Here is a 13,443-nt window from a genome sequence, read left to right as displayed (position 1 = left end):
GCCATCATTGAGGGCAGAGCGAGAGCTTCCCTAAACACCTTGGTAGATGCCAGATGCTGTTGGGGTCCTGTGGACCCCTGTAGCCCAGATAAAATGGTGGAAATGGAGAACTCATGTGAAAGGAGCCCAGAAATTGTTAAAAGGTTTGGATCGGATGGTTTGGTTTGTTTTTGGGGTTTTAGTTTTTCGAGACAGGGTTTCTCTGTAGCTTTGGATCCTGTCCTGGAACCTGCGCTTGTAGACCAGGCTGGCCTCGAACTCACAGAGATCTGCCTGCCTCTGGCTCCATAGTGCTGGGATTAAAGGGATATGCCACCACCTCTGCCCCACTTGGTTTGGGTTAGATGAAGTGGCATTTGGGGACAGAATCATAGGGCTTACTGGGGGCCTGGGGAGAAAGGGGGTTGAGCTTGCTGCGGCACCTGTGAGACACCAAAGTGGAAATGGCAGGTTTAGCCACAAAGCAAATTTGAGTCCTAGGCATGGCAGGCCACGAATGACCCAACTGTGAGCGAGCATCCCCAAGAGCGTGTCTGAGTGACAAGGGCTGAAGGAGTGCCATCAGAGAGGACCTGTGTTAACAGAGGCTGATCTGAGAGCCCTGCCTCGAGGGACCAGGGAGGGCGAAAGAATCACAACGAGGTCCGTGAATGTGTCATAGACTGTAAAGACTGGGCATGGCCTCTGCACTGGCGATCGGCAGGCACTGCGGCCATGGAGAGAGGAGGTTCCCAGAGACTGTTAGAGATCCAGAGCAGAAAGCCTGGCAGCACGAGTGTGGCTGTGTGGTGACGCATAAGCGCCGGGTTGTGGGCTTCATGAGCTGCCGGAGAGAAGAGGAAAAGGAAATTCAGAAGAGCTTTTTCTCAGTATTAATATTTAACAAGGATAAATGTCCCCATGTGCTGTTATACATTGTCTCTCCTTTTCAACACACTTCTGGGTTCTGAAACAGAACCATTCTCTGGGCCTGTAACCTTGATGCTGAGCAAGGAGCTAGGAGATGCGTGTGTATGCGCACGCGTGTGCACACACACACACACACACACACACACACACACGTTCTGTTGATTCCTGCTCAGAGAAAGAAAGCTGCTTCTCTAGATGTCTATGCCTTTTCTTCAGACATTCCAGACCTTGGCCTTTTGAGGTTACATCTGTGACCCTGCTTTTGGCAACCACTGCAGAGCAACAGTAGCTCAACTCAATAGCACTGTGTGATAAATATCTCCAGGGAACAATGCCTTTTACCAGCAAGGCACCTTTGGTGGATACAGCCAAGGGAGGTCTTGTGCACACCGTTGCATCTGGCCCCACAGTCTCCTCACAAAGCATTCAGGACAGAGGCCTCTTTTGAGAAAATGGAACTCAGAGGAGTGCACCTGCCCTAGCGAGTGGATTCATGGTGAGCCCTGCAAAATCACCTCCCCTTCATCTCTTGGTATTTCATGTATTTGTTTGTCTTGTCCAGTAATGCAAAATACATGAGGGTGGGGGAGAGGGGAGACAGACAACAAGAGGGGGGGGGGGAGAGAGAGAGAAAGAGAGAGAGAGAGAGAGAGAGAGAGAGAGAGAGAGAAGAGAGAGAGTAAAAAGAGAAGAGAGATTGTGAACTCGAAAACCAGCAAGCCCATTTGTAGTGGTATTTCATTTGTATGTTAATAAATAAATCTTGCCTGATGATCAGAAAAGTAAAGCAGTCACACTGGCCAACCTTACAGACCAGGATATGGTAACACACACTTTTAATCCCAGGAGCCACACTAGTTTGCCATAGAAGTGTGGTGGTGCACGCCCTTAATCCCACAACTAGAGAGGATTATAAAACAGGAGGAGACAGCTCTTGCTCTCAGTCTCATTCTGAGGTTTCCTGGAGGCAGGATCACCATTTCTGACTGAGGTAGAGGTAAGAGCCAGTAGCTGGTTGTTTTGCTTTTCTGGTCTTCAGGTTGAACCCCAATTACTCTATCTGAGCTTTCATTAATCACACATCACCCATTCTGTCCCCGAGTTCCTGTCCACATGCTATCTTGCCATCAAAGTCTTGGGAATGTCGAGTCTCTCAGGGTAGGGATGAGGACTTGCCTTTATATTCCCACGTAGCACAGTGCCTCGCTGCTGGCGAGCTCAGCTGCTGGCTGGTGGATGGAGGAAGAGAGGGCACAGATTTAGGTAGAAACAGGAACCCTATATGTTATGAAACCTTCAAATTATCACCACCTGGAGGGAAGGAGGGGGCCAGGGACATTCCAGGAACACTCTGGGAGCACTGTGGCTGCCCCCAAGCTCTCTTTCAGATGGTTTATACATGGTTTTAACCATGCTCAGGAAAGGCGCCAAACAAGCACCCTTCCAAGGCCTTGTAAGCCAGCGCTAGGCTGATGTTACTATAATTTCCCTCCCATTTGTCCCCTGAAATATCTCCTCAGAAGTGCCACCCGATGAGCCTGACTTCCTGTCACCTGCCTTCAGATAAGTCCTTGCTGGGCAGCTTTAAGGCAGGGTCATTGAGCAGCTTCATTTTGCCTTTGTATTTATAATGTAGGATTACATTTGAGGCATGAAGGATCAATAGAGACGTGTCAATGTGGAAAATTAATTCCCACAGCTAAAGGAGAACACTAGATCGGTTCCCTTCAGACTGCCTCCTGGCTTGCTGCTCACTGTGGACACTCAACTGAGATCAGGAATGTAACCTGATGGTCACAGTTTATTGAGACAGGGTCTGTCGCTGTCTACAACTCACAGAGTAAGCTAGGCTAGCTGGCCAGTGAGCCATAAGGACCCACCTGTCCCTGTCACCTCAGGTCTGTGATCACAAGCACACACTACCACACCTGGCTTCTGTCCCTGTCACCTCAGGTCTGTGATCACAAGCATGCACTACCACATCTGGCTTCTGTCCCTGTCACCTCAGGTCTGGGATCACAAGTGTGCACTACCACACCTGGCTTCTGTCTCTGTCACCTCAGGTCTGGGATCACGAGCACACACTACCACACCTGGCTTTTTTTTTTTAATAAAGAAGCCATTTTACTGTATTTAACCACTGAGCCATCTCTCCAGCTGATTCTCTGTAATTCCCGATGGCCCCTCAAGGCTGTCCTTTATGTCTGTCCCCATACTTTTTTTAACATATCAATCCCAGTTCTCCCTCACACCTCTTCTCCCTCTCCCCCAACTTTCCCCCACCTCCACCCCAAACCCCATGCACTCAAAAGAGAGGGTAAGGCCTCCCCTGGGGAAGCCACCTAGGTCTGTCCCATGACCTCATCAAGGGAGGACCAAGCCTCTCCTCCCACCCCATCCCCTCCTTGCCTAAACTGAGTGAGATGACTCTCCATAGAGAATGGGCTCCGCAAAGTCAATTCACACATTAGATCCTGGTCCCACGCCAGCGGCCCCATATACTGCCCAGGTCACACCACTGACAGATGTTTTTAGGGGGCCTATTCGGTTCTGTGCAGGTTCCCCAGTTAGTCCAGAGTCAATGATCTCCCACTAGATCAGGGCAGCTGTTTCTATGGTTCCCCATCATGGTCTTGACCCCTTGTTCATATAATTGCTCCTCCCTCACTTGGATTGTGCTCCAGGAGCTTGGCCCAGTGGTTAGTAGTGGATCTCTGCATCTGCTTCCATCTGCTTCTGCAAGAGGGTTCTAGATGCTCTGAGGTTGTGGAACTGTATAGTGGTCATTGTTTTATGTCTGGTACCCACTTTTGAGTACCAGACTTCTGGGTTACCTCACTCAGGATGGTTTTTTTTTCTAATTCCATCCATTTGCCTACAAGTTTAAAGATGTCATTGTTTTTTTACCGCTGAGTAGTGCTCCATTGTGTAAATGTACCACATTTTCTTCATCAACCGCTGTGGAAATGAGTATGGTGATTTAGCAGAAAATTAGTAATCAATTTTATCTTTTTATGTAAGTTCTGGGGATTGCACACAGGTCTTTAGCTTACAAAACCAGCACTTTACCAACTGAGCCATCTGCAAGGTTTCATTTCTTGCTATGGTTGTTTCCCCGCCCCTGCAGAAGATGAGCATAGGAGCTAAAGTTGGGGTGTATCTGCATCAGTTTAGCTCTGAGTGTAACCAAAAGCTCCCACGTATGCCATGAAGTCCAGAACCATGGGATACAAGCCAGAAAGAGCTCTTTGGCAATTGACAGTGTCTCAGACACATTTGCTAACCTGGGTGACACTGGCCACTGGGGGCATCATGGCAAGATCATATGTGACCCTGGCTTGCCCCACCTGTTTCCTCTTTACAGAGCCACATTTCCGAAATCTAAGGGTTGAGGAGCAGAGACAGGTAGACTTTCTCTTCAATTTAGACTATACGTGGCTCTGAGCAGGATTAGGATAGTTCTAGTAGCTAATTAGAATTTCACTTCCTTCATAAGTAAAACTTGTGGCAACTAGGCCAAATGGCAATTCTCGCTTCGCTTCTACACACACAGCCCACCCAAAGAGCGGCCTTCCCCCAGTGAAAGAGTTTGGCTTGCCAATGTCTGCTGCCTTTCAGAGCTGAGGAGCACCCCACGCCTGTGTCCGTCAGCTTTCCTTTGTCCGGTCCACCAACTGGAGAGGTTGGGGTCAGAAGTGCTCTTGTTCCTCAAGTCTGCGTTCATTAACACCATCAAGCCTTTTTCCTGCACAAGAGGGCTTTAGAAATGCTTTGGGCTTTTGTGTGTCAAGCTTTTTAAATCACATTCTTGTTCCTCTGAGCTCTCACGACAGTAAGTGCCTCGTTGTGGTCAGGGCCCTGGTAGGCAGTGTCCTTCCTAGGTCCCGGAGAGAACCAATCGAACTGATAAGCACTGGGAGCTACGTGGTGACAAGGAACCATCATACCCTTCACACCAGGATGACCCCAGCCAGTACCCAAGCCACCTGGACTTGTCCAAATTCCATCATCCCTACCAGAACCCACTTTCATTTCTTCTTCTAATAAGTAATGTTCAGAATATAGAAATGTTTGTATAAAGTAGCCAATGTTTGTGGTGTATGCATGGGTATGTACTCAAGCCGTGTGTGTGTGTGTGTGTGTGTGTGGTGTGTGCGCATGTGCATGTGTGTGTGTGTGTGTGCACGCGTGTGCATGTGTGTGTGTGCACGCTGGGGCAGAGGTTGATAGTTGACATCAGGTGTCTTCCTCACTCTATTTTATTCATATTTTTTCCTTTTGGTTTTTCAAGACAGGTTTTCTTTGTAGCTTTGGAGCCTGTCCTGAAATTAGCTCTTGTAGACCAGGCTGGCCTCAAACTCACAGAGATCCGCCTGCCTCTCTCTCTGCCGAGTGCTGGGATTAAAGGTGTGTGCCACCACTGCCTGGCTCTATTTTACTCATTTTTAAAAATGGGATCTTTCACTGAGCCCGGAGCTAACTGGTTCTGCTAGGTCAGACACTTAGGGAGCCTGTCTCTCACCAACACTGGGATTACAGATGTGCACTTAGACACACACATATCACTTACATGTTCTGTGGGAGCAGAGAGTAGAGATGAGGGCCTGAACTCACTTCCGTCCCCTCTCTAACTCAGGACATCATCGAAGGGGGCAGCCTGCGCATCCCCCTCCAGGAGCTGCATCAGATGATTCTGACACCCATCAAGGCCTACAGCTCTCCCAGTACCACTCCGGAGGCGCGCCGCCATGAGCCTTCACTGATGGGCCCGGAGAACCCCAGCACCGATGGCAAAGATGGTGCCGCAGGGGCCAACAGTGTCACCGCCAGTGCTTCAGCCGGCGCCAGCGGGGGGCTGCAACCACCCCAGCTCAGCAGCTGCGATGGGGAGCTGGCTGTCGCCCCTCTGCCGGAGGGGGACCTCCCTGGGCAGTTCACAAGAGTCATGGGAAAAGGTATTGTTCTCTCTAGGGAGCCCTAGCCAAAACCAAGAGTCCTGAGGGATGGAACAGGGTTCGGGGGAGCTAAAAGAGCTTTCTGTCCCCGTAAGCAGCATTAACCCCCCTAGAGAAAACAGGGGGTTTTCCTAATGGGCGGTCTCAGCTCCAGCCTGTGGACTTCTCTAGACATGCTAAGCCCTTCCAGTATGGCACCTATTGGGCCATGAACCTTCAGGGAAGAAGGTAGGGAAAAGATGCTTCAGGATACAAAACCCTCACTGACCCCTTCCCCAAAGCAGCAGTGGCTGGGAATTGGTGAAGCCCCAGAGCTTGAGTCCAGAGCCCAGTGGCACAACCTACCAAGTCCCCAGGCCCTGGGGCTTCCCAGTCATCTGGTAATTCAGAGAGTGGTCAGGCCTCCGACAACTCTTAGTACAAAGTTGTTTTATTCTGCCTCCTGGTTTACATCCTCCCTTCCCCTTTCATCCACCTCACAGGATGCTCTGGTGGCCTTGGACTGTTGGCTTGGGGTTACTTGGTAATTCCTGTGTTCCAGAGGCCTGTATATCCGTGGTTCTCCTAGGTGACTTAGGTGAACCCCAAATGCCACATTTCACAGAAAAGGAATCCAAGATGAGTGAGTTAGGGATTTGAAACCCTCAGCTTCTCCACCTTCCAGCCCCATGGTAATCAGGAGACCGAGCATGGCTGAATTCCATACGATGCTCCCCTTTGCGGCATTGGTAGCGCCCAAGCCCAAAGGCTCACTTGGCAGCTGCTCTCACCACCTCCATTCCATACTTCAGCAGCCTCTGCGGCTGAGCTCCCAGAAGTCTGTGTTCTCTTGCTCCCGGGTGAGGCACATGGGCTCCCTGTGTCTGGAGCAGGGCCCTGCTGGCTTGAAGGAGACACTAAGAATCCATTCTGAGTGGAGGCAGGACTGTGGTCTCGCTCCTCAGTTTAACCATACACAACTGCACGAGACAGCTTTGGCTGAAACACTCCTTCCCGCCCTCCGGTTCCTTCACCTTGGCTTTCCTTCCTCATCCTCTAAGGGCCACAGCCGAGCCTTCCTGTGCCTGAGGCAGTCTACCGGGGCCTCTGGGCTGCATGAGGTACCCTTCTCCCACCCTCCCAGCCCCTTGGTCTCCTCATCTTAGCTCAGTTGACACTTACACTTCAGCCATCTATTTGCCTGACTGTTAACCCCATTAACTAGTGCCATCGGGCCACTTTTAATAGCCACAGGGTACATGGGGCCTGCCTGCTGATAGGTATCTGGTAAGTGCCAGGGTGCGGGAAATGAAGGCTGATTCACACAACCTGGAGCTGGACCTGTGCACGGTAGCCGTGGCCAGACTGTGGCCTCCTCAGGGCAGGACAACCCTAAGTGGGCCCTGTGGGTCACACCGCCCTTCCTGCCTGCGCTACTCTCTGCTTTCCCTGCGGATGCCAGCACTTTCCTTTAAATAAGTGGACCCCTGGACCTTGTAGATAAACGGACCCCGCCTATGGTACAATTCTTCTAGGGACCTAAATCCTTTTAATTCTGGGCTGGGGGTGAGCTGGTGGCCAGAGCAGGCCTTTTCAGCCTTCCGGTCCCTCAGCTCTGCTGGGTCCTGGGAAAGACCTGCACAGTGAATCTACCTGAAGGAGCTCCATCCTCCTATCCCTGCACATAGGGGATCACTGTGGGGCTCAGCCCTAGGAGATGTAACTCCTCACACGACCTCAGCTGACATTGTAATTCCTGTGTGAGAAGCCACAACCCAACTGACACTCGGCATGCACCATATATTAAACAGGGGTGGCTCCTGTTGAATGTGGGGTTGTCCTTGCGGAACCTTTAGAATCTGTGAGTGTGTCCATTCTTTTTTTTTAAGATTTATTTATTATGTATACAATGTTCTGTCTGCATATATGCCTGTAGGCCAGAAGAAGGTGCCAGATCTCATTACAGATGGTTGTGAGCCACCATGTGGTTGCTGGGAACTGAACTCAGGACCTTTGGAAGAGCAGTCAGAGCTCTTAACCACTGAGCCATCTCTCCAGGCCTATAATCGCCCATTCTTACACAGGCTTTAAGATTCTCTCCTGAAGCTTGGTAGGATTTCCATAAACATTACATATTTGCATATTTCTGTCAATATGGAAAGCCCCACTCTTTTTTTAAGGCTGCACGGTGTCCCGCTGTATATCTAAATCCCAAGTTAGTTAACAAGCTCCCCCATGGGCAGCCCTTGAGGCTGTTTCCAGGTTTCTCTTGCACACACTGTTGTTCTGAAAGCCTGTGTGTAGTGACACAGAATTGGTGCGGATCTGTGTCAGGATGTTTGGAGTGGGAAAGGGGTGAGGTCTGATCCCTGGCTTTCAAGCTTGGTGAGCTTTGATTGACAGACACCCAACTCTCTGACTCCTTTTGCAGGTGTCCTTTATGGCAAGGGCAGAGTGGGCCATGAACCATAAGAAACCTAGTATATTGCCAGGTGTGGTAACACATGCTTTTAATCCTGGCACTTGGAAGGCAAAGGTGGATCTCTGAGGTTGAGGTCTCAGATCTACAAAGCGAGTTCCAGGATAGCCAGAGCTACACAGAGAAATCCCATTGAAAAACCAATACGATGAAATAAAATGAAGGAAAAGAAAAGAAAGAAACCTAGCATATCCATGTTCTCTCCCCACAGACGAACGCTGCCCCGTCTTTGCCAGCACAGGCTTGAGTGTGTAGGTGAAGGCATATGTGGATGGATGTGTGTGTTGCATGGGGAAATATCCCTGCAAATGACTGAGTGGCAGGTTTATTCTGCTGCATGCACACCTACATGCTTCACAGCCACAATGTGGCACCAGCCTCCTTCTTCTACACACGAACGCCACTGCCTTCCCACCTGGAGAGGGCCGTGGGGCTCATTCATAAAATGGGATTGCTCTCCCGCTGTGGCAGAGGGCTCAGAAGGCTTTTGAAGTTCCATCACTCAGAACCACCTACAAAAGCAGAGCCTGAGACCTCTGTTTCTTCTCCCAGAGTGTCTGTCTTCAGGCCTGTGTCTGAGGGCTTAATATAGAATGGTATGACAGGAACAAACCCAAGGGGTTCCTGGGGTGAGGGCTCCCGTGGCAACTGAGTGTTTGACTTCAATGGAATGATGAGCCTCCTGTGTTTTCTGCGAGCCTTATGTAATATCACGGGCATGCGTTCTTCAGAAGGCCTTGGTCCTGAAAGAGGCAGGGCCCCGAAGTTGGGACAGTATGAATTGTTCTGATTCATCTTTTCTTAATCCACAGTGTGCACACAGCTCCTGGTCTCCAGACCCGATGAGGAAAATATAAGTTCCTATCTACAGCTCTTAGACAAGTGTCTCGTTCATGAGGTGAGTAGCAACTCACTGAAACTTGTTTCACTCCTTGCTTAGAGAGGTTTGTCAGTGTTTCCATGATGTGATCATTTTGGTCTGCAGCAGCTTGGTTCTTGACAAGTGTGTGGCCATTAATAACAGCTTCAACCAGAACTCGGCCGTGGCCACCTCTGACTGAAACAATGCATGTGTGTTCTCGCGGCATCAGAATTCACCAGACAGAGAACACCGATGTCTGGGGATGCCTGGGAAGAACTTCAAACTCCAGAAGAATAATAAGTGACCCGGGGTGACTAACTCACAGCACTGCTACCCAGCTTCATGGCGTAGAGTCTCTTCCCACTGTGTGATCGCACATTGTGTCTTTTAATGAGGGAAACTGGGGGAGATAGGGAGAGAGAGAAAGCACACAAAAGAAAATGACCAGGGCAGATACTGATGACCGTCTGGATCTGTGGTTGTTAGAGGAGCTGTATTTGCAGTCTGACCTTTGGAAGGAGATGGAGGCAGGTAGGGTACAGACTCATGTAAAAGCCTGAATGAATCCTGGCTGTGAGCAGGACGGTAGCAATTCCTCAGTAATACACAGGGAAAGGCAGCTGGGACTCAAACGCAAGCCATCACTGACTCTGCATGTGCCCTGCCTCCAAGAGTGATAGATGCCAAACCTAGATTAGGGGAAATACCATGCCAAATAAATAGGATAGTGAAGTCTTTTGTTGGGGTTTGATGTGAGAACGAGATGGCCAGAGCCCCTCACATTCACTTGTAGGTGATCAGAACCCCTCAGGATGATAGATGCCCAGCCTAAAGGTCTGGCCTCATGCTGCCTTCACACTCAATCTCCGAGAGGCACAAGTGTCTCTTGCCATTTTTGGAGGCTTCCTTCTTGTGGTCTGACGCTGCTGAACCATCATATCGACTTCACGTCCACCCCAGCCATCACCTCTGCTCTCTCGGGTGCTCATCTTAATAGAACCTTTTCTAGGCAGATGAACTCCTGTAGCCCCTTGCCCCGGCCAGAGCCCTCAGCCACTGTGAGCACAGTGATCAGCTGTCTAGGCTGTGCACTCAGGCACGGCAGTCTCTGAAAGAATTAGTCCAAAGTCCTAGACTTTTAGCTGAACAAAAACAATTTCTCTAATAACTCCAGAGCAACCAAGGCCTGACTGACAATGACTGAAGCTCATATGGAAGGCCTTCCTTCAGGAAAAGACAAGACTATACCCTGTGGGCCCCAACTAACCCTTTGCTTCTTACAATCCTGATGTCACACTTGTTTCTGTCTTGGAAAAAAAAAAAAGACAGAAAAAAGAGAAGGCAAGAATTCTGTACACTTTTAGGAAGCAGCGAGGCACAGCCACTGTCCTAAGAGGCTTATGACATGAGGGTACTAGGGAAAATAAGTGGAAAATAGGTGTACAAGTTACTTTTCTCTTCCTGTGATCAAACTCCTGAAGAAAAACACTTCCAGACTTCATTTCTTATGTGGGAAAAGTATGTGAGGTAAGAGCAGCTTCTGTTGGTGGAGGTGAGGAGCCTGAGATGCCCCTGTTTCTATCTCAGTACTACACCAGGAAGCAGAGGCAAGTTGGGTAAAAACTGGCATGGGTCTATGACCCATAAAGCCTGTCCCCAGCTCTCACTTGAACCAAGAAGATCATGCTTTATAAAGGTTCTACAACTTTCCAAAGCAGCAGCACAGCTGGCACCAAAAGTTCTATCAAATACATGAGCCTATGGGTGACATTAGACATTATACGGTCATTATATCATTCATTATACGTGATGATAAGACCTCTGGTGAGGTTCCCTTCCATGCCTCAGAACTCAAAGTGGTGAACTGGAACCCGGGGCACTTCCTATCAAGCAGCGGAAAGGACTGTCTCAGAGCTGAGACCAGAAGTCCAGCCCTAGCACTGTGGTAGACCAGAAGTCCAGTCCCAGCACCGTGATAGACCAGAAGTCCAGCCCTATTTCTGTGATAGACCAGAAGTCCAGTCTTAGCAATGTGGTAGACCAGAAGTCCAGTCCTATCTCTGTGATAAACCAGAAGTCCAGTCCCAGCACTGTGATAGACCAGAAGTCCAGTCCCAGCACTGTGATAGACCAGAAGTCCAGTCCCAGCACTGTGATAGACCAGAAGTCCAGTCCCAGCACTGTGATAGACCAGAAGTCCAGTCCCAGCACTGTGATAGACCAGAAGTCCAGTCCCAGCACTGTGATAGACCAGAAGTCCAGCCCTACCACTGTGATAGACCAGAAATCCAGTCTTAGCAATGTGGTAGACCAGAAGTCCAGTCCTATCTCTGTGGTAGACCAGAAGTCCAGTCCCAGCACTGTGATAGACCAGAAGTCCAGCCCTACCACTGTGATAGAGACTTCTAAATCAGGAGAGATGGCTCAGTGCTTAAGAGCAGTGCATCTGAGCTGGGTTCCCAATACTCACATTAGGCAGTCCACAATTACCTGTAATTCCAATTCCAGAGAATCTCAAACCCTCTCCTGGCCTCCATGGGCACCCACTAATGTGTACGTGCTAACATGCAGAGATCCCCCGTGCACACTCGCACACACACGTGCGCACAGACACTTACACATAATTAAACATAAAAAATCTTTAAGAAAAAAGACACAACTTTACTGACACCAATGTGTGTTCAGATGGATCCCATGCTCTGCCTGGAGGAGGACATTTGTGGGTGGACTGGGTAAGTGGGTCAGGAGAAGAGCTAGGCTGTGTAAAAGCAAACTGGGGACTTGTCTTTCTTCCCTGTGTCCACTCTCAGCACTGAGGCCTCTAAAGTTGAGGAGAAAAGGTGCTTTGCACCTCAGCCCATGTTAACTCAGACCCATGAGACCAAATAATGAGTCTAGCTGCCTCCATGGAACTGCACACATGCCTCCGGATTGGTCTAACCTGGCCCTGGAGTGCCACCCTGGTCCTTCTCCTGACCCTTGTGCCCTCCCTGCCTTGTGGTTTTTTTCTCTTTTGTTTTTCCCTTTTTCCTTTCTAGCAGTGCCCACATGCTTAATGTAAAGGCAAGAACAGGGAAGTTCTGCCTTTTCCCTCTGGTGCCAATTCGCTTCGATTCCTGAGTCCTCAGACGACGCTTCCTGAGTAGGCAGACTACGCTTCCCTGTTCCACTGTAGTGAAGTGGTGTTGCAGCCATGGGCTGTTTTCCCCGTTGAGACTTTTCACCCAGTGGTAAAGTACAGGACTCAGAGTGGCCATCTCTTCCAGACAGTTGGCCTGGGCCTACCATGGGCAGAGGACTTGAGCTGGTAGTGTCTGGAAAGTCTACAGGCTGGGAATCTTCCTTCACTGCCTGGGAGGCGGTTGGGATGAGACAGTGGCCATTATTTAACAGGTTCCTTACAAAGGGGTGCTACCTTGTAGAGCTAGCATTCCATTTTCAGAGGCCCCTGAAAGCAGGTGAAGGTAACTACCTTCAGCTCACTTGCTGTATGCCTCCCAGCTGGGAAAAGTTGCTCACTTGGTACCCATGAAAGGCTGTGGTGATGTCCTGGGGATGAGGATGTCCACACCATATCTACTTAGATGCTATGTGCCACCATGAGAGATGTCATTAACATAATGTGATCCTTGGGAAGGCATCTAGCCTCTTACTCCTTTGTGGCTTGGACACTCAGTTGTTCTTCAAGCTCCAGTGCAACTGGGTTTTGTGGTTCTAAGACAATGAAACCATTTGATTTGGGCTCTCAGGGCTATCAGGGCTATTGAAGTCATCACTGAGGAACTTACATGGACCACTCTGCAGGGTGCATCTGTGTGACCAAAGCCCCCTGGTTAGGGCATTAGGAAGAAGCATGCATGGAACTGTTTGCTTAAGCACATCTGTAGTATCCACTTCCGATGAATTTCATCCTCACAGAGCTCTTTTGTGTGAGTGTCACCCACATTTCCAGAAAGCACTACGTCTTTGGTGAGCGGACTTACATCAACGTATTCGCGTATTTGAGCCCTACCCATCTGCCTTCCTAAGACTCACTGGGGTGAACCTCCCTCCCCAAGTCTTCTTGGCCAGCAAATCTGTATTTTGTGTCCTCTGCGTTTAGCTGGATAAGCTAACAAAATCAGAGAGCCCATTTCCTGCCTTTGTTGATGAAGCATCAGTCTCAGCCTTGAGTCCAGTTCTAAGTATCTGTGCACCAATGGGCAGTCAATGAGCATCAGCAACAAATGAGGAGGACCATGAGGAGAGCCGCACGCTCA

The 13,443-nt window shown here is 49.6% G+C and overlaps 1 protein-coding gene across 2 annotated transcripts in view; it reads left to right on the top strand.

Annotated features, from left to right (window-relative positions):
* The window catches only part of Samd4a (sterile alpha motif domain containing 4A), a 220,065-nt gene that overhangs the window by 184,722 nt on the left and 21,900 nt on the right, over window positions 1-13,443 (top strand). For both annotated transcript variants that reach the window (XM_075949972.1, XM_075949971.1), the window contains 2 exons: window positions 5,546-5,864; window positions 9,135-9,220. In XM_075949972.1, the coding sequence (XP_075806087.1) occupies window positions 5,546-5,864; window positions 9,135-9,220 (405 nt within the window). The remainder of the gene's footprint in view (window positions 1-5,545; window positions 5,865-9,134; window positions 9,221-13,443) is intronic.

The sequence above is a fragment of the Microtus pennsylvanicus genome, chromosome 15 (genome assembly GCF_037038515.1).
Source record: "Microtus pennsylvanicus isolate mMicPen1 chromosome 15, mMicPen1.hap1, whole genome shotgun sequence".
NCBI classification, from domain to species: Eukaryota; Metazoa; Chordata; class Mammalia; order Rodentia; family Cricetidae; genus Microtus; species Microtus pennsylvanicus.
The sequence above is the reverse complement of the archived record's forward strand: the minus strand, read 5'-3'. Positions and strand labels throughout refer to the sequence as shown.